The 22498-nt window shown below is 41.7% G+C and overlaps 1 protein-coding gene across 1 annotated transcript in view; it reads left to right on the top strand.

The window, feature by feature from the left end:
* Positions 1 to 22498, top strand: part of LOC120941315 (fibrocystin-L-like) — a 319487-nt gene that overhangs the window by 148046 nt on the left and 148943 nt on the right. The window contains exons 33-36 of the mRNA XM_040354640.1: positions 685 to 877; positions 1354 to 1490; positions 4545 to 4649; positions 12451 to 12636. Coding sequence (XP_040210574.1) covers positions 685 to 877; positions 1354 to 1490; positions 4545 to 4649; positions 12451 to 12636 — 621 coding nt within the window. The remainder of the gene's footprint in view (positions 1 to 684; positions 878 to 1353; positions 1491 to 4544; positions 4650 to 12450; positions 12637 to 22498) is intronic.

Below are 22498 nucleotides of genomic sequence, written 5' to 3' on the forward strand. Positions count from 1 at the left end.
TTGATATATGTGCATATATAAATGAAAAAAAGTCCAACAATAATTAATTGATATATGTGCATATATAAATGAAAAAAGTCCAACATTAAATCGTGATACAATCGCATGTATATAGATAGCTTGTATGGAGAAAAGTTCATAGGGAAACAGTTCATATGGAGAAATCCTTCTATGGGTTTGTCATGCAGTATAATTTCCAAGTGATGTGAATAGCCTTCACCATCTAAACAACTCCACCCGAAGTGCTCTGGATAATTATTGCGCTTACCACATAAAGTTGACCACTTTACTGAAAAAGTAGGTCGTATACGCTGAGCAGGGTAAGTGCCTGCACACTTTGCGGCAATTACTGGAACAGAACTCCACTTGTAATTCGCGGTGTGTTCAAACCAAAAGAAAACAAATGGGATCTATAGCATATTACCATTTTAATAAAAAGACATTTAAAACCAGCTGATTGGCCTCTTACTTGCATAAGTGCCTGCCCGGCACTGGGACTGCGTGTATATCAATATAGGACCTCGCTCTGTTAGCCGAAGGTTATGCGGCTGGATATCCTGTATTGGGTCAGATGTGCCAGGTGCTGGGATCGGCTGGATGCGTATTCCAATCAGAACAAATGACTTGTGTTGATGGAAGCTTTAATAAGTGTATATACAATTACAATTGTCTGTTTTTTTACAGGTAACAAAATGCTGACTATTTTAGGATCGGACTTTAGCAATGGATCAGCAGACAACGCTGTGTTCATCGGAAAATCATCTTGTGAACAGATAGAGTGGACGCCGACAAGCATTACTTGTGTCCTCCCTGCTCTTCCTCCTGGGACCTACCCAGTCCTGGTCCATGTGGCCAATTGGGGATATGCAGTTCCCAGGTACTGTGGCAAAAATAACATTATACATAGTGCTTGGTGCTCTCTGTAATTGGGCAACATTGTCCTATTTCTGTTCTGCTATGAAGGAAGGGGGTTGGAAGACTATTGGGGATGCTCTGAAATCTCAGCCTCTCTTTGGAATCTTGTGTTTTCCCTGAACACTTTCAAGATTAATGGCTCATTTAGACCTGCAGTTGTGGGGTGTTAAAAAATACATGGTTAAGCCATGTTTTTAGCACCCCCCTTAAATTCCAATGTAGTGTGTTGCTTTGCACCGCTAAAAGATTTGCTTCCAACATGTTCAGTGGGCAGTACTGCCTCGAAACATGACTCGTTAAAGCAAATGGGGACACAAAGCAAATGCTTTGGTTCAACAAGATTAATAAAGGCAGTGAGGAGGCATCATACTGAGTAATGTAATGTAAAAATGAAATGTAAATGTAAAAAAAGCTAAATGGCTTTTGGTCTGATTTCAGCATTGAAGTATCAATAAAGTACATTCTAAATGTGAACAACATCTCTCCAGAGTATGGATCCATGTACGGAGGTTCTCATGTCACATTGAGAGGATCTGGATTCAGTTCTAACCCCCAAGATATTCTTGTACAAATAGGTAAGTTATAACAAAGATTTATTACATGGCCTTAAAGGGGTTGTAAAGGTAAAACATTTTTTTCCTGAATAGCTTCCTTTACCTTAGTGCAGTCCTCCTTCACTTACCTCATCCTTCCATTTTGCTTTTAAATGTCCTTATTTCTTCTGAGAAATCCTCACTTCCTGTTCTTCTGTCTGTAACTCAACACCGTAATGCAAGGCTTTCTCCCTGGTGTGGAGTGTCGTGCTCATCCCCTCCCTTGGACAACAGGAGAGTCAGGACGCTCTCTACATTGCAGATAGAGAAAGGAGCTGTGTGTTAGTGGGCGTCCTGACTCTCCTGTTGTCCAAGGGAGTGGGCAAGCACGACACTCCACACCAAGGAGAAAGCCTTGCATTACTTTGTGGAGTTACAGACAAAAGAACAGGAAGTGAGGATTTCTCAGAAGAAATAAGGACATTTAAAAGCAAAATGGAAGGATGAGGTAAGTGAAGGAGGACTGCACTAAGGTAAAAGAAAGCTATTTGGGGGAAAAAAAATACCTTTACAACGGCCCCTTTAAAAGCTTACATGTTTTTCTGCTGTAGAGAAGGCAATCCCGGTCTATCGCTGGAAGGGTGGTGTTTGCTGTATATGAAAACTACAAAATGAGAAACTCTGTAGCAATGCAACTAGAACTTCCCCAAGGATGTCAGCAATGGCAGTGCATTTATTTTCTTTATTTGTACATTGCATTGATGTGAATACCACTACTTATTCTCATGCAGATATTACACAGTCATAGTCCTAAAATAAAGTGAGAGACTTGTGAATGAAAGTTAATGATGTCCATCTAGATGTGTGGATTTACATAGTTTTCTGGAAGTCTCCCCATCAAAGAGTTCCAAATACTTTTGTTGTTGTTGAATTGTCCACGTTTGTCAAATTTAAGAGAATCTGTCATTTTGCCGATTCATGGAAAATTGACAGGTTCTCTTGACAAGACACCCACCGATACCTTTACCACAATCCCCTGCCACTCCATATGTCTGTGGGAGCCATGGGTTCAATCCTTGTGTAATTTATGCATTGTATTATTCCGTGTTGGGGCTTATACTGTATGAGGTTTATGCTCACAAGAGGTCCTTAAACCCCAGAAACACCTGGTATTACTAGGGGCAACAACAGACAGAGTATGAGTTCTGACACAAAAAAAAGCATCCGAGAGGCACTGGGACTTAAAGTGGTTCTAAAGGCTTAAGAAGTAGTACATTAATGCACGTTCTGCAGAGCTAAAGGCTCCCCCCTGCCTCTTTTGCTTGCCTGAGCCTGATCTTGATGTGCACCAGAGCAGAGGCTTTCTTGGTTCTCTCGCTTATCTTTGGCTCAGAAACAGCAAATGGAGCCATTGGCTCCTGCTGCTTTCAACCACAGCCAGTATAGAGGCAGCAGACGGAGGGAGTGAGCTGTGGCCTGTGTGTCTTATTGACACACAGAGTGGGGATCGGGAGCGAGCACTCACAAGGGCCCCCATGGCAATTGGCTTGCTATGGGGCCACTCGGTTGGGGGGGGGGATAATAAATTAACAGTTTCTTGCTTTACATCCTGATATGAAGACAGACACAGTTTTTGTTTTGTCTAGCTATTATTACTCAGTGCAACGTATAGCTATTATTACTCAGTGCAACGTATAACATCCAAGTGAAAGATATAACACCAACGCGTCAGAAGAAAAAAATCAAAAGCAGAATCACTGAGTTATTATTATTATTATACAGGATTTATACAGTACCAACAGTTTACGCAGTGCTTTACAATTTAAATATGGAAAAAGGATCACCCCCCTATATGGAAAAAGGATCGCCCCCTTGTGTTAGCATTTTGTTGAACCACCTTCTGCTTTAATTCCAGCCTCTGTTGGAAAATGTCTCTACTAACTTTGCATATCTAGACCTTACAATATTTGTCCACTCTTCTTTGCAGAACTGCTCAAGTTCAGTCAAATTTTATGGTGGCCATTTGTGGACTGCTGTCATTCTACAGATTTTCAATGTGGTTTTAGTCTGGGTTCTGACTAGGCTATTCAAGGGCATTCACATTTTTTGCCTTCAACCACTTTTTGCTGTGTGTGTTTGGGTCATTGTCATGTTGGAAGGTAAACCTTCTTCCCATTGACAACTTTCTGCAGGGTGCAGGGGTGCAAATTTTCCTCAATAATTTGATGGTATTTTTCCCTATCCATTTTTCCTTCTATCCTGCCAAGTACTCCAGTCCCTGCTGCAGAGAAACACACCCATAGCGGGATATTACCACCTCCGTACTTTATTGTAGGAATTGTGTTGTTTGGATGATGAGCTGTATTGAAGTTCCACCAGACATATTGTTTGGTGCTGAAGCCAAATACAGTGCCTTGAAAAGTATTCATACCCCTGACATTTTCCACATTTTGTCATGTTACAACCAAAAACTTAAATGTATTTTATTGGGATTTTATGTGATAGACCAACACAAAGTGGCACATAATTATAAAGTGGAAGGAAAATCATCAATGGTTTTCCAAACTGTTCACAAATAAAATATCTGAAAAGTGTAGCAGAGGTTTGTTAGAGAATCTTAGTGAACAGACGGCATTGTGATGGCCAAGAAACACACCAGACAGTTCAGGAATAAACTTGTGGAGAAGTTTAAAGCATGGTTAGGGTATAAAAAATCTCCCAAGCTTTGAACATCTCACAGAGCACTGTTCAATCCATCATCCAAAAATGGAAAGAGTATGGCACAACTGCAAACCCAACAAGACATGGTCATCCACCTAAACTGAAAGCCCCGGCAAGGAGAGTATTAATCAGAAAAGTAGCCAAGAGGCCTATGGTAACTCTGGAGGAGCTGCAGAGATCCACAGCTCAAAGTGACATATTCTCCTAAAAAAAACATTACCTTTATAAATACGTAGTAAGTTAACTTTTTTAGGGAAACTATTAGTTGTTTTTTGAAACCTTGATGTAAGATTTTATTTTTTATATATAGAATTTCTGTTAATTTTAAAAAATTTTAGATTTAGAATTTATTTTCATGTTATTTCTTGCACTCAGGTTCCCTCCCATGCAATGTCTCTGTTAGTTCAGCCACTGAGTTGACCTGTGTTATTCAGAGAGCTGGAAAAGTCTTCACTGTCACCAATGAAGGAAGCAATACACGTAAGTGGAATAGAGTTATCTTCTTAAATATGAGACTTACATGAAAATGATATTCCTTTACACAGCATGACCTCACCTAAAATCAAGTTACTATTTTCTGCTTTAGTTTAGCATCATTTTATGCATATGCTTTTTTTTCTCTTTAAATAAGGCTTAATGACTCCTCTACCTTGGCCCATATTTAGGAATCACACCGCTTCTGGCACAGAGAGCTCCTTTTGGGCAGGCTTTACCTTTGTTAGTTTTCAATCATAACTGAATCAGTATTTGTAGCAAATAATTAGTTAGTAATTGAATAAGTAATTTCTGTGATGAAAATTAAAACTATAGAGTGCCACTGCTAAAAATGGAAACATACCCTTGGTATATACAGCGCATAATCAGAGGTCTGCAGAGAACATTATTTAATGCCAAATAAGATGCAAAGAGACTGGTGGTTCCAATGAGCTTGCCTGTTCTATTGCCATTCTATTCCAAGAAAAAACTATAAAACCTAATAACTTAATAACTTTTTTTATATTAGCAACTTAGCCTACCTTGCATTAAGCTCATTGTGCTATGTTTTTTACTTGACTACACATTATATGTGACTTTTGGAGAAATAGGAATCCCATAAGCAAATGATTCTATCACTACTGTAGAAAATTTAACAAAAAAGCTCTCTACGAAGAAATTATTTTCATAGTTACATAGTTAATCTGGTTGAAAATACTGTAAGACACTAGTCCATCTGGTTCAACCAACAAACGTAAAAAAAAAATTTATACAATCCCATATACACAATCCTATACCAAAAGTTGATCCAGAGGAAGGCAAAAAAAAAAAAGAAAAGCAAAGCCCGATTCAATTTGCTCCATCGGGGAAAAAAATCCTTCCTGATCCCCCAAGAGGCAATCGGATATTCCCTGAATCAACTTTACCTATAAATGTTAGTACCCAGTTATATTATGTACATTTTGGAAATAATCCAGTCCTTTTTTAAAGCAATCTACTGAGCTGGGCAGAACAACCTCTGGAGGAAGTCTATTACACATTTCCACAGCTCTTACTTTGAAGAAACAATTTTTCATTTGGAGATTAAAACTCTTTTCCTCTAGACGTAAAGATTGTTCTCTTGTCCTTTGTGATGACTTTAAAGTGAATAACTCAACACCAAGTTCACTATATGGACCACTTATGTATTTAAATATGTTGACCATTCCCCCTTAATTCATGTTTCTCCAGAAATAATACATTCAGTTCCTCTAATTTTTCCTCATAGCTGAGCTCCTCCATGCCTCTTATCACTTTGGTTGCCCTTCTCTGCACTTTCTCCAGTTCCTGATATCATTTTTGTAAACTGGTCCCCAAAACTGAACTGCATATTCCAGATAAAGGACTAGTGTAAGGCTGACCGCAGGTCAGCCTGTATTTGTAGGAGGAGTCGGGAGGTATTTAAACCCACCCTCCTTCCTCCTTCTGGGCGACGATTTCTTGTGTGCCCGTCTGACGTCACTTCCGGTTTTCGGCTCGGCATGTTGTGAGGCGCCTTGAGGAGTCCCTGTGTCTACCGTGTTATCTGCAGGTTCAGGAGTCAGTCGGGGGGGCCACCACAGGCGGGCGGCCACCTCCAGCTGGTCGGTATGGGTTATCCACGGCGGGAGGACTCCCCTCTGAGTCGACACACGCTACTTCCGCGTGTGACGTCAGAGTGCCGACAGGAGTCGCACGCTCCGGCGGCTGATGGCTGCAGCTGAACGGGAGTCGTGTCCTCCCTCCTTACTGTTCGGGGGTCCGCTCCTCTCCCTGCGGTGGAGGTTGCAGGGGGAGCGGGTGTCTGATTGGTAGCTGGGGGGCTTGGCAAGTGGTTGTGGGGGTTCCCCAGTCGGGGGGAGTGGCAGTGCGAGGTCCTCTCGTTCATAGGAGTAATTTAGGGGGCGGGCAGAGCAAGGTTCACTCCACATGGTGTCAGGGGGAGGGGTAGGATCTGTGGCTGCCAGCTCTGGCCATATGCAGCACTCTATCACATGCATACTCCTGGCAATACATGTTCAGCTCCATTCATGTACACCTACTCCATACTTCACGTCCAGCTCTGTATTCACTACTGTCCATGTGTCATGCATCTCCCCCTGTCTTAGGGTTCTGGTACCTTCATATTTTTCATGTTCTCGTGTATCTACTTTTCCCATTTGCGGTTACGTTCTCAGGGTGTTAGGGTCTCATGTGACTACGTTCTCATGGTTTCATGTTTCTCATGCGATTTGGTGTTTATGCGATTTTGTGTCTCATGGTATTTTTTCATGCGATCACGTCCTCATGCGACTACGTTTCTCATGCGGTCATGTTCTCATGTGACTATGTTTCTCATGCGGTCATGTTCTCATGCGACTACGTTTCTCATGCGACTACGTTCTCGTGGTATCATGTTTCTCATGCGATTTTGTGTCTCATGGTATTTTCTCATGCGATCACGTTCTCATGCGACTACGTTTCTCATGTGATCACGTTCTCATGCGACTATGTTTCTCATGCGGTCATGTTCTCATGCGACTACGTTTCTCATGTGACTACGTTCTCATGGTTTCATGTTTCTCATGCGATTTGGTGTTTATGCGATTTTGTGTCTCATGGTTTTTTTTTTTTTCATGCGATCACGTCCTCATGCGACTACGTTTCTCATGCGGTCATGTTCTCATGCGACTACGTTTCTCATGCGGTCATGTTCTCATGCGACTATGTTTCTCATGCGGTCATGTTCTCATGCGACTACGTTTCTCATGCGACTACGTTCTCGTGGTATCATGTTTCTCATGCGATTTTGTGTCTCATGGTATTTTCTCATGCGATCACGTTCTCATGCGACTACGTTTCTCATGTGATCACGTTCTCATGCGACTATGTTTCTCATGCGGTCATGTTCTCATGCGACTACGTTTCTCATGCGACTACGTTCTCATGGTATCATGTTTCTCATGCGATTTTGTGTCTCATGCGATTTGTGTCTCATGGTTTTTTCTCATGCGACTACGTTTCTCATGCGATCACGTTCTCATGCGACTACGTTTCTCATGCGATCACGTTCTCATGCGACTACGTTCTCATGGTATCATGTGTCTCATGCGATTTGTGTCTCATGGTATTTTCTCATGTGACTACGTTTCTCATGCGATCACGTTTCTCATGCGATTTTGTGTCTTATGCGTTTTTGTGTCTCATGGTTTTTGCTCATGCGACTACGTTTCCCATGCGATCGCGTTCTCATGCGACTACGTTTCCCATGCGACTACGTTTCCCATGCTATCACGTTCTCATGGTATCATGTTTCTCATGCGATTTTGTGTCTTATGCGTTTTTGTGTCTCATGGTATTTGCTCATGCGACTACGTTTCCCATGCGATCGCGTTCTCATGCGACTACGTTCTCATGGTATCATGTTTCTCATGCGATTTTGTGTCTTATGCGTTTTTGTGTCTCATGGTATTTGCTCATGCAACTAAGTTTCCCATGCGATCGCGTTCCCATGCGACTACGTTTCCCATGCTATCACGTTCCCATGCGACTACGTTTCTCATGCGACTGCGTTATCATGGTATCATGTTTCTCATGCGATTTGGTGTCTTATGCGATTTTGTGTCTTATGCGATTTGTGTCTCATGGTATTTCCTCATGCGACCACGTTTCCCATGCGACCACGTTTCCCATGCGACTACGTTCTCATGGTATCATGTTATGCGATTTTGTGTTTTATGCGATTGTGTCTCATGGTATTTTCTCATGCGACTACGTTTTTCATGCGACTACGTTTCTCATGCGTTTTGTGTCTCATGGTATTTCATGCGACCACGTTTCTCATGCGACCACGTTTCTCATGCGGCCACGTTTCTCATGCGGCCACGTTTCTCATGCGGCCACGTTTCTCATGCAATTACGTTTTTCATGCCCGTCATGTCATGTGATTACGTTTCTCATGCTAGTCCCGTCCTCATGGGTTTTACATTTCTCGTGCGAGTGATGTTCTCATGCAATTTTACTTTTTATTTTTACGTTACGTTGCTCGAATATTTACGTCTCTGGCAGGTTTCAGTTGTGATGCAATTATATTGTTACGCTTTTTCATACGAGTTACGCTTTTTCATACGAGTTCATGTTCTCAGTGTATTTCGTTTTTCATGCAATCATGTGTTCACGTTTCCCATGCAATTTTAAGTTTCTTTTGCAATTTTATGTTTTCATGCAATTTATATTCTCATGTTTTCGTTTCTCATGCTATTGATGTGTCCTGTTTCTCATGCTATTTCATGTTCTCGAATGTGTTTGTTTCTCATGCTACCTTACATTTCTCATGCAGGTTCCAGTTGTGTTAGTTTCAGTTGGTAGTTTTAGCATGTTCTTTTAGATTCATGGCGTTCCACCGCTGGGGGGGGGGGGTCACCCATCACGTCTATGGGTGCTTACGGATTGAGATGATCGTTTTTAATTGGCTTGTACGGTGGCAGGTCTCCTCATCCGTTTCTCTCACGTTTCATGCATCTTGACATTTCATTTCTCACACAACGTCCTGACACGTCTTCAGGTTCTAAAGGCCTGAGTGTACGTTTTTAATTTGCCTGCTGCCTCAGGTCGCTCGGCCTTCGCATTTCTTGGGATTGTCAGTCCAGCTGCACTAGTGCTACACTTACCTACTTTTTCATAGTCGGGGCACATGCCACATTCATATCCTCACGTTTGTTCATGGCCACTCTCCACTGCTGAGTACCGGTCAAGGGTACTGTCGGATTGAGATGTTTCGTTTCTAATTGGCTTGTGCGGTGGCAAGTCCCCTCATCCGCTTCTCAGGGCTTTCATTACGTTTTCGTACGTCATGTTATCTCACTACTTACATCACTTGCCTGACACGTCTTCAGGTTCATAGGCTTGAGTGTTACGTTTTTAATTGGCCTGGTTTACCTCAGGTTGCTCAGCCTCGCTAGGTTCTTGAGACTGACACATTTTCAGTCTTGTGCCACGTATTCGTTCCTGCTCTACGTCACTGAGTGTGTCAATCACGGACACCCACGTAGGTAGGGGGTTAGGAAAGGTAGGGATTTCCTTTTCCTAAGGTAAGTTATGGCTCGTTGGTCATGTTTTGTTTTTAACGATGTTGTTCTTGTTTGCAGAATTCATGTCACGGGCAGAGAAGCGAAGATTTTGCCGCCATCCGTCCTCCGGTTACGGGTTTCGTACATGGTGGCAAGCCCTCCTTGAACCTCCCATTACAGCCGTCTTCTTGGTTACAGACGAAACTTGATCTCAAGTCCTTTTCAATTTAGCCTAGTAGCTCTTGACTCGGCCTGGGATATCTTCCAGGCATTTCTATCCCAGTATCCTGGGTTCTTTTCTCACAAACTTTCTGTATCTACTTGCGGTTTGGTTCTTTTGGCCACTTTTCAGCTCAACAGGTTTTTCAAGCTGGTGCCCAGTACAGGCTGGGCACCAGACTTTCGTGGATGTACTCAGAGATAGGCCACCCTCCTTTCCCTAGCACTCCCTGCCCTTCTAGCACAGGGCATGGCACGCAGCAATTCCTTGCTGCCTAGCTAGGGTAGCACTTCATATTCACTCCGGGCCGTGCTTTTAGTACAGGTGCAGTCCTTCTGCTTTCATCGAGGGGTCTGTTTCTTTTCGTTGTTGAGAAGTTAGATTGGCGGTAGTCAGCTGTCTTTTCCGGACATATCCCAGTTCCACTTGTCTGTCACAGGCTTTCTTGCGTTGGGGGCTTGTGGTAACATACGGTTACTTTCATTTCAAACTCTTTGCTAGCTCATCCTACTGTTTATTTTTGGCCCCTTTTAGGCATACCGACCACGTGACCCCGGCACACCTCAGGTCAATTTCCCCGTTTCCCCTCAGACCTTTCCCTAGCACGATTACCTGAGACTCTGAGTACAAGTGTAAGGCTGACCGCAGGTCAGCCTGTATTTGTAGGAGGAGTCGGGAGGTATTTAAACCCACCCTCCTTCCTCCTTCTGGGCGACGATTTCTTGTGTCCCACCCACCCATCCCCTTTTTTTCTTACTATTTCTTCTTTTACTTCTACTTGGGTATGCCCCCTTTTAGGCATACCGACCACGTGACCCCGGCACACCTCAGGTCAATTTCCCTGTTTCCCCTCAGACCTTTCCCTAGCACGATTACCTGAGACTCTGAGTACAACTGATGATTTGAACAGGGGCACAATGATATACCGCTCCTAATACAAGAAAGGATTTCGCTAGCTTTGGAAACTGCAACTTGGCATTGCATGGTATAATTAAGCTTATGATCTATCAAAACCCCCAGATCCTTCTCCACTACCGATCCCCCCCAGTTGTACTCCCCCTAGTATGTATGGTGCATACATGTTCTTAGCCCCCATGTGCATAACTTTACATTGATCAACATTAAAACTCATCTGCTACATAGTTGCCCCCAAATCGCTCGTCTGCAATTCGTTCAAAATACGGCCGCCAGACTAGTGACTGGGAAAAAACCCTGGGAATCAATCTCACCTTCACTGAGATCCCTTCATTGGTTGCCAGTAAAGGACAGAATTGTTTTTAAAGCACTCTGTCTAACGCATAGATGTATCCATGGGAATGCTCCCCATTATCTATGCGAAAAAATAAAAGCTCACAACTCCAATCGCGATCTGCGATCCACCAACCAAAATCTGCTCCAGATACCGAAAGCCAATTACAAGTCCAAAGGAGAAAGAAGATTCGCGTTCCAGGGTCCCAGACTATGGAACGCTTTACCAACCAGCATTCGGTTGGAGGAAAACCACCAGAATTCAGGAGAAAGCTCAAGACGCATCTCTTTTGATATCAAAAGAGACAGGAACAACAAGCGCCCAGAGGCGATTTAGTTTGCATGTGCCGCGCTATATAAGTTTTCATTCATTCATTCATTCATTCATTTGTGCTGCTATCAGATCGGCATTGAGGTCGGCTTGTAAGTTGGAGACATCCTGTAAGGACGTTATTCCACTGCATAACTTGGTGTCATCTGCAAAGACTGAAATGGGACTTTTAATCCCAGATCCTATATTGTTTATAAATGTATTATAATTTAATAATTACAGTACCTGTCTGACTGCCTGTACCATAGATATTTGCACTCTTGGAGAACCCGGATCAAAAGTCTTCAACATTTAACACACTTCTAATGCCCTGTACACACGATCGGTCCATCCGATGAAAATGGTCTGATGGATTTTTCCATCAGTTATCCGATGAAGCTGACTGATGATCAGTTGTGCCTACACACCATCAGTTAAAAAAATTATCGTGTCAGAACGCGGTGACGTAAAACACAACGACGTGCGGAAAAAATTAAGTTCAATGCTTCCAAGCATGCGCCGACTGTATTCTGAGCATGCGTGGATTTTTAACCGATAGATGTGCCTACAGATGATAGTTTTTTTTTCTATAGGTATTTTATCCATCAGATATTTATTTAAACAAGTTCCTAATTTTTTAACCGATGGATAAATAACCGATGGGGCCCACACACGATCGGTTTAGTCTGATGAAAATGGTCCATCAGACCATTTTCATCAGACAAACCGATCGTATGTACGCGGCATAAGAGTGCCATATCATTTGTTCCCTGCTGCATGCCATGGTACCTTCCTCCTGCCCTTGTGTTGGACCCACAGGATGCTGCAGGGGGTACTGGCATACGGCGTACATGGAGATACGCCGTTGTAAGTCCACTGTGAATCTGGCCCATTGTTGCTACTTATTTGGGTGTAGTGGTCACTATTCTCTTGCATCTAGTAACATGAACATTTTTATTTCAGAATACGGTGCTGGCTATGCTTGGTCTCCATCAAGGCTGGATATATCTGTAGGTGACACTGTAGCCTGGATATGGAACTCTCAACCCTTAATAACGGGTATTGGATATCGAGTATTTTCAGTGTCAGGTCCTGGCAACCTTACCTATGATGGCAATGCCTTCAACAGTGGGCCTCGAGTGCCTTCAGGTTTGTTTGCAGTTCATTCATTATTATAACATATTTTCAGGGGTATTTTTGACTGAATAGAGCAGTGGTGGTGAACCTTGGCACCCCAGATGTTTTGGAACTACATTTCCAATGATGCTAATGCACTCTACAGTGTATTTGAGCATCATGGGAAATGTAGTTCCAAAACATCTGGTGTGCCAAGGTTCGCCATCACTGGAATAGAGAATGTTCGTGAATGATGCCACAAGCTGTGCTTAATAGCTGCAAAGCAAATCTGTATTTGTAACTAGCTTATAATCTTATACATTTGTAGGTTCTTGAATTCATCAAGGGGTGTGCCTTATACAAAATCTTTGTTTTGGGATACATTTTTGTAAAAATTAGCAGACCAGGAAAATAATTAAACCTGCTTCTATTTCAGATAAACTGTTGATATTGTTAGTATGTGATATTATAGTATATTCAGTACAACTATACAACACGTACATGTTTTAACCATTAACAAATGCTGCAAGTACAGAAAAATGCCCAGTGATCTTTTCAGAAATTCAATGAGCCGCCAACTTTCAGCTGCAGGCACATAACATAGTCTGATGATCCTACCAGAAATCCAGTGAGATCCTAACTTTCTACTGTGAGCTTACAAGCCAGTATCACTGCTGTAATGAAATCCTAAATAGTGTTATCAGCCCTATCTAAGGCCCCATGCACACTGGGTGTTTAGCCCCAGTGAATGGGGCTCTGGCGTTTAGCTGCTAAATGTGCCCAGTGTACATGGGGCCTTAGTTCTCCTTCACAGGACAACAGCAATCCACCACTCCCACCAGGGGAGGGCTGACAGCCTTAGGCCTGGGGGGGCAAGTCCAGTCAAGTGGCCTATTAAACACCGAATCAGCTCATCATCCATCTGCACCACATTGCCCGCACAGAGAGAGAAATAGACACCGCTCCACATTGCCCACAGTGTGAAGCAGTCACTCTCTGTGCTCTGCATGATTCCACACACCCAGTGCACAGACCAAAGAGTTAGCAGGAAGATGAAGACTAACGGCTGTGCTGTCACTGCCACCACACTAAGCGCTACCTGTAGAGTCTGGACCTTCTCTGGTGAGTGAGCACCACACCACTGGGCAAGCCAAACAAGCAGAGTCATAGTTAGCGCAGCAGGCTAGACATGCAGGTCCTGCTGTCTCCCTGGGAATGACCACCAGATTCCCCAGGCTGCAGGCTCCTCCTGTGTCAATTGCGGGTAGTGAGAAAAGCACATGCAAGCACACGCCGGTGCACCGACCCCCATGGCCAGATTGAGGGCATTGTGGGCCTGGTGCTGCTGTGGAGCAGGTTCAAGAGTTGTAGGGGTATTCCAGCTCTCCTCTTACTGATCACCCTCCTGTGTTTTCAGGAGTCTGTGCTGGCTTGTGCCCAGACTTGGTCACAGACACACAGGTGTAATGCTAGGGAAGCCTGGCATTTGATTTACCAAGCTTCCATAAGAGCAGTGTGTCGATGTGTGCTCTGAGGTAAACGTTTTACAGCCATCAGAATACAGTGAACACTGCCGGCAGCTAAAGCAGCCAGCAGTGATTGACAAAAAAAGACACTCTGGTTGTACAGAAGTTAGTTGATAGATAGAATTCTGTACAACCAGTCTGCACATAGATAGAATGAAATTCTTCAAGTTCAGCAGAAATTTCAATCTGTAAATAGAGGTAATCAAGGTAAACCCGCCCTCTTGATTTCCCACTGTTGCGCTGGCTGGAAGAAAACTAGTTACAATAGCTGCCGCTTTAAATATAGTGAATAATGTGAATAAATATAATGACTACTAAAACAAATCCAGTGTCAAAAATACTAAGCAGCACATAAATAAAATATGTGTATAACCCTCTTAAATACAGAGATAAATAAATAGCTTCAAAAATGTATGTGAATACTATACATCAATAAATAAATAAATCAAATATAGCTTCAAAAAATGTGAATACTATCAAGGATAAATGAAATAAAGAACCCTTTAAAAAATGTGTCACAAGTGAAAAAAATAAAGTTCATAAGCTCAGCGAAGCTGGCCCCCCTACAATCAGCACAAATAAAAACTCAAGTGTGTTTCTTTAGTGCTACGTTTGTGCTGTTTTGTGCCGCAAAAATTTACGTTTGTGCTGCTTTTATTTTGAAGATATTAGCAATTGTTTTTTCCAGACTATGACATCACACAGCCCCCCTACAACCCCAAATGACACAAAACTGGTCTCGTTGGTTAGTGCTACGTTTGTGCTGTTTTGTGCTGCTATTATTTCCGTTCTATCTTTTATCTTTTTTGCGTTATTAATGATTTATTAAAGGTCACCTAAGGTCACACAGCCCCCCTACAACGCCCAAATGACACGAAACTGGTCTCGTTGGTTAGTGCTACGTTTGTGCTGTTTTGTGCTGCTATTATTTCCGTTCTATCTTTTATGGTTTTTGCGTTATTAATGATTTATTAAAGGTCACCAAAGGTCACACAGCCCCCCTACAACCTCAAAATGACACAAAACTGGTCTCGTTGGTTAGTGCTACGTTTGTGCTGTTTTGTGCTGCTATTATTTCCGTTCTATCTTTTATCGTTTTTGCGTTATTAATGATTTATTAAAGGTCACACAGCCCCCCTACAACGCCCAAATGACACAAAACTGGTCTCGTTGGTTAGTGCTACGTTTGTGCTGTTTTGTGCTGCAAAAAAATTATTTGTGCTGTTATGGTTTTAAAGTTATAACAGTTTATTTATTTTTTTCAAACCCCACTCACTTTGCCCACCTTACAATCAGCACAAATAAAAACTCAAGTGTGTTTCTTTAGTGCTATGTTTGTGCTGTTTTGTGCTGTTTAAAGTTCCTTTCTATCTTTTATCGTTTTTGCGTTATTAATGATTTATTAAAGGTCACCAAAGGTCACACAGCCCCCCTACAACCCCAAATGACACAAAACTGGTCTCGTTGGTTAGTGCTACGTTTGTGCTGTTTTGTGCTGCTATTATTTCCGTTCTATCTTTTATCTTTTTTGCGTTATTAATGATTTATTAAAGGTCACCTAAGGTCACACAGCCCCCCTACAACCCCAAAATGACACAAAACTGGTCTCGTTGGTTAGTGCTACGTTTGTGCTGTTTTGTGCTGCAATTTTTTTTATTTGTGCTGTTATGGTTTTAAAGTTATAACAGTTTATTTATTTTTTCAAACCCCACTCACTTTGCCCACCTTACAATCAGCACAAATAAAAACTCAAGTGTGTTTCTTTAGTGCTACGTTTGTGCTGTTTTGTGCTGTTTAAATTTCCTTTCTATCTTTTATCGTTTTTGCGTTATTAATGATTTATTAAAGGTCACCAAAGGTCACACAGCCCCCCTACAACCCCAAATGACACAAAACTGGTCTCGTTGGTTAGTGCTACGTTTGTGCTGTTTTGTGCTGCTATTATTTCCGTTCTATCTTTTATCTTTTTTGCGTTATTAATGATTTATTAAAGGTCACCAAAGGTCACACAGCCCCCCTACAACGCCCAAATGACACGAAACTGGTCTCGTTGGTTAGTGCTACGTTTGTGCTGTTTTGTGCTGCAATTTTTTTTATTTGTGCTGTTATGGTTTTAAAGTTATAACAGTTTATTTTTTTTTTCAAACCCCACTCACTTTGCCCACCTTACAATCAGCACAGATAAAAACTCAAGTGTGTTTCTTTAGTGCTATGTTTGTGCTGTTTTGTGCTGTTTAAATTTCCTTTCTATCTTTTATCGTTTTTGCGTTATTAATAATTTATTAAAGGTCACCAAAGGTCAAACAGCCCCCCCTACAATGCCAAAATGACACAAAACTGGTCTCGTTGGTTAGTGCTACATTTGTGCTGGTCTGTGCTGCTAACATTTTTAGTTATGGTTTTTAAGTTATAACAGTTTTTTTGTTCTTTTCAAACCCCACTCACTTTGCCCCCCCCCCCCCCTGTACAATCTGCACAAATAAAAACTCAAATGTTTTAGTGCTATGTTTGTGCTGCTAATATTTTTATTTGTGCTGTTATGGTTTTTAAAATATAACAGCTTGTTTTTATTTGATAACAACCCATTCACTTTGCACCCCATGTTATTAAATCTTAAAAACAAACAAACAAACAAAATGGAGTTTGACTGCTACCTGCCCTGACCATGGCTTGTCTCTGGATTCTGCCTTCTGTTCTTGCCTGATCTAACTCCCGTTGCTGATTTGGCTTCTGACCTGACTATCCTGTTGTCTGCCGTCTATGCCTGATCTGTCCGACCATTTTGGACCATTATGCATCCTGCTCATCAAGCCTGCTACAGCTCTTCAGTCCCAGGGCCGTCTTTACCACAGGGCAAATGGGGCAGCTGCCCAGGGCCCTGTCACTGTTGGGGGCCCAAAGCAACCCCTCTTTAAAAAAAAAAAAAAAAAAAAACGTATTTTTTTTTTTAGGGGTCCGGAGGTACCCAGGGGTCCGGTGGCCCCCAGGACCCCAGATGGCAACCCCCCCTTTTTTTATTTATTTTTCAATAAAAAAAATATTTTTTTAATATATTTTTATTTTATTTTTTATTAAAGGGACAATTTTTTTATTAAAGGGACAATAGGGGTCCCCAGGGGCCCAGAGGCCCCAGATGGCAACCCCCCTTTTTTTATTTATTTTTAAATAAAAAAAAAATATATTTTTTTAATATATTTTTATTTTATTTTTTATTAAAGGGACAATTTTTTTTTTAGAGGTCTGGGGGTCCCCAGGGGCCCGTAGTTCCCCAGGGCCCCGGATGACAACTCCCCTTTTTTAAAAAACAATTTTTTTTTTATATATTTATTTATTTCTTTTATTTTTATATATATATTATTATATATATATATATATATATATATATATATATATATAAAATATATTATTATTATTATTATTATTATTATTAAAGGACCCAGAGGTCCCCAGGGCCCCGGATGGCAACCCCCCCCCCCCCTTTTTTTTATAAAAAAAAATGTCATATTATTTTATTTCTTTTTATTTATATTTATTTATATATATATATATATATATATATATATATATATATATATATATATATATATATATATTTTTTTATTATTATTATTAAAGGGCTCAGAGGTCCCCAGGGCCCCATGTGGCAAACACCCTTTTTTATTTTTTTTATAAATGTTTATTTTTTTATTTTTGTTTATATATTTTTTTTATTTATTTTTTATTAAAGGGCCCAGAGGTCCCCAGGGCCCTGGGTGGCAACCCCCCCTTTTTTTTATAAATGTCTCTTTTTCATATATATTTTTTTTATTTTTTATTAAAGGGCCCAGAGGTCCCGCATGGCAACCCCCTTTTTTTGTAATTTATTTTTATAAAAAAAAATTATTAAAGGGCCCAGAGGTCCCCAGGGCCCCAGATGGCAACCCCCTTTTTAAAAAAAAAAATATATATATATTTTTTATATATATTTTTTATTTATTTTTTTCTTTGTATTAAAGGGCTCAGAGGTCCCCAGGGCCCCGGATGGCTACACCCCTTTTTTTATATATTTTTTTCTTTATTTTTCTTTTTTTGTAAAGGGCCCCCGCTTCTAAATTCGTGGCAGCCCCCCCCCCCTGCTTCTCAATTTCAGACGGCAGCACCCCCCCCCCCCGGTTCTCTGCTCCAGGGGGCCCATCCCTGAAGCTGTGTAAGTGGCCCCATAATTCCTGATCCCTGCCGCCCGTTAAGCCCCTGTGCTACCCACAAATCAGGCTGAAAATCATCAGCGGCACACAGCCAGTGACAGAACTGCTTCCCTTCCCAGTGTTTTAAAATGTACAGCACCCCTGATTTCCCTTTAGACATGCACTTCTCCCTTCCTGCCACTGGGTGCTGCTTGTATACAAAAGTGAATTAGAATGTGATTTTATAACATCCCCAGTTTGCTCTTCCCGAGGCTGACTTCTTCATGTCCTGCTCCTCAAGGTATGTCACTGTTTTCTAATCTATATTGTAAATAGAAGTTTTCTGTAGAGTGTGCCCAAAGTCTTTATAATATTTGATGATTCACTGCAGGTCTGGTCAGTGTTTTAAAAAGTTCCTCTATTTTACACATGGCATGGCATGGGGGTCACAGCACTGTCTGTCCATTCTGCTTTAGCACCATGGGACCCCATGCCATGCCATGTGTAAAATAGAGGAACTCTTTAAATCACAGACCAGACCTGCAGTCCAGGCTGAGTAAGGCCTCAGAGCACATGGCATTACTGTCTGTATTTAACTGCTTGATGGGCTTATTTTGGGCCTGGCTGGTTCACATGTATGTGTTTTGGCGGCCCACATTTGCGCAGGCACAGCAGCCCATTCATTTGAATGGGCCGCCATGCCTGCGTTTCCTGCAAAGAAAAGCGCATGCCTCATGTAATAGGCTGCGCACACGGCACGCCTATGCCCATCAAGCACTGAAATACAGCACTGTCTGTCCATTATGCTGTCTGCTGTGACTTATCTGCAGTTCCCGCACTGTCAAACTTGCTGCATTTTTAGACGTTTAGGTCACGCTTTTAAAAACACAGTGCGTTTGTGTGTGCAAGAACTGCAGGTAAGTAGCATGGTGCAAAAGCAGAATGGATTTCAAGGCAACTGTATTTTTAAAATGCTGAATGCACCTTTTTTCTGCAGGAAACGAAGGCATGGCAGCCCATTCAAATCAATGGGCTGCTGTACCTGCACAAATGAGGGCCGCCAAAACATATACATGTGAACCAGCCAGGCCCAAAATAAGCTGGAGGGGGGCCCAAAAAGAATGTTTGCCCAGGGCCCAAACCATATTAAAGACGGCCCTGTTCAGTCCAGCAAGGTCTCACCTGTCTCCTGCTTCCAGCTGCTTACCCACAGTATGCTGCCAGCTAAGCTCAGTGCCAGCTTATATGCCACCAGCCGGTTCTGCTGCCACCACGCAGTCTACTGGACTTATCACAGGCACCCATACCTTGCTGTGCTCCAATTGCTGCTGTCTAACCAGGAGATCACTAACCAGGTATGGGACAGGAGGGCAGGGTGGTGTCATTGTCTGGGAAAAAACGAATTGCTTATATCTTAAAAATAAAAGCAGCACAAATTTGTATTTTTATGGCACAAAAAAGCACAAACGTAGCACTAACAAATAGTATGTTTGTTTTTAAGATTTAATAACATGGGGTGCAAAGTGAGTGGGTTGTTATGAAATAAAAACAAGCTGTTATATCTTAAAAACCATAGCAGCACAAATAAAAATATTAGCAGCACAAACATAGCACTAAAACATTTGAGTTTTTATTTGTGCAGATTGTACGGGGGGGGGGGCAAAGTGAGTGGGGTTTGAAAAGAACCAAAAAACTGTTATAACTTAAAAACCATAACAGCACAAATAAATTTTTTAGCAGCACAAACCAGCACAAGTGTAGCACTAACCAACAAGACCAGTTTTGCGTCATTTGGGCGTTGTAGGGGGGCTGTGTGACCTTTGGTGACCTTTAATAAATCATTAATAACGCAAAACGATAAAAGATAGAAAGGAAATTTAAACAGCACAAAACAGCACAAACATAGCACTAAAGAAACACACTTGAGTTTTTATTTGTGCTGATTGTAAGGTGGGCAAAGTGAGTGGGGTTTGAAAAAAATACATAAACTGTTATAACTTTAAAACCATAACAGCACAAATAAAAAAAATTGCAGCACAAAACAGCACAAATGTAGCACTAACCAACGAGACCAGTTTTGTGTCATTTTGGGGTTGTAGGGGGGCTGTGTGACCTTTAATAAATCATTAATAACGCAAAAACGATAAAAGATAGAACGGAAATAATAGCAGCACAAAACAGCACAAACGTAGCACTAACCAACGAGACCAGTTTTGTGTCATTTGGGCGTTGTAGGGGGGCTGTGTGACCTTTGGTGACCTTTAATAAATCATTAATAACGCAAAAAAGATAAAAGATAGAACGGAAATAATAACAGCACAAAACAGCACAAATGTAGAACTAACCAACAAGACCAGTTTTGTGTCATTTGGGCGTTGTAGGGGGGCTGTGTGACCTTTGGTGACCTTTAATAAATCATTAATAACGCAAAAACGATAAAAGATAGAAAGGAAATTTAAACAGCACAAAACAGCACAAACATAGCACTAAAGAAACACACTTGAGTTTTTATCTGTGCTGATTGTAAGGTGGGCAAAGTGAGTGGGGTTTGAAAAAAAAAATAAACTGTTATAACTTTAAAACCATAACAGCACAAATAAAAAAAATTGCAGCACAAAACAGCACAAACGTAGCACTAACCAACGAGACCAGTTTCGTGTCATTTGGGCGTTGTAGGGGGGCTGTGTGACCTTTGGTGACCTTTAATAAATCATTAATAACGCAAAAAAGATAAAAGATAGAACGGAAATAATAGCAGCACAAAACAGCACAAACGTAGCACTAACCAACGAGACCAGTTTTGTGTCATTTGGGGTTGTAGGGGGGCTGTGTGACCTTTGGTGACCTTTAATAAATCATTAATAACGCAAAAACGATAAAAGATAGAACGGAAATAATAGCAGCACAAAACAGCACAAACGTAGCACTAACCAACGAGACCAGTTTCGTGTCATTTGGGCGTTGTAGGGGGGCTGTGTGACCTTTGGTGACCTTTAATAAGTCATTAATAACGCAAAAACGATAAAAGATAGAACGGAAATATTAGCAGCACAAAACAGCACAAACGTAGCACTAACCAACAAGACCAGTTTTGTGTCATTTGGGGTTGTAGGGGGGCTGTGTGATGTCATAGTCTGGAAAAAACAATTGCTAATATCTTCAAAATAAAAGCAGCACAAACGTAAATTTTTGCGGCACAAAACAGCACAAACGTAGCACTAAAGAAACACACTTGAGTTTTTATTTGTGCTGATTGTAGGGGGGCCAGCTTCGCTGAGCTAAGTTCATAAGTGGTATATATTCCTTGAATCTTCAAGTCTTCCACCACACCAAAAGTGTTCAGTGAATCTTTCACCTATCAAATTAAGCACTCACCAGAACGATATGCCTAAAGCCCCATACACACTATCAGTTTTCTTGCTGGTTTTCTCTTCAGGTTTACCAAAACCATGTAGTACAAGGACCTGCCTGATTGCATTCAAATTGAAACGCTTAAGGTTTGACCTCATATTAGATGGTTTTGGTAAACCTGAAGAGAAAACCATCAGGAAAACTGATAGTGTGTATGGGGCTTAACACTCACATGCTTTGGCATGAAGGCATGAACAAGACCTCTCAAAAAGATTTAACAGGCAATTTGTTCCAAACAGTGAAATCCAGATTGCTTCACATATCAATAATGAAAAAAGAGGGGTGCACAATAGTGTAATACCGGTCAGTTTTAATAAAACACCACGCACAAATCTTCAAAAGTTGTACTCACAAAAAAACTTTAAAAACAAGCAGTAAGTCACAGCAGGTCACAGAGGTCTTGTTCATGCCTTTATGCCAAAACACGTGAGTGTAAGGCCCCATACACACGAGAGAATTTATCCGCGGATACGGTCCAGCAGACTGTTTCCACGGATAAATCCTCTCAAAGATTTCCGCAGATTTCTATGCGATGGAGTGTACTCACCATCGCATTGAAATCCGCGCGGAAATCCTCTAGTGATGACGTGTCGCGCCGTCGCCGCGATTATGATGCGGTGACGTGCGCGACGCTGTCATATAAGGAATTCCACGCATGCGTCAAATCATTACGACGCGTGCGGAGAATCCCTTTGGACGGATGGATCCGGTGAGTCTGTACAGACGAGCGGATCCATCCGTTGGGATGGACTTCAGCAGATGGATTTGTTCTGCATGTCAGCAAATATCCGATCT

Source organism: Rana temporaria, chromosome 5, assembly GCF_905171775.1.
Source record: "Rana temporaria chromosome 5, aRanTem1.1, whole genome shotgun sequence".
NCBI classification, from domain to species: domain Eukaryota; kingdom Metazoa; phylum Chordata; class Amphibia; order Anura; family Ranidae; genus Rana; species Rana temporaria.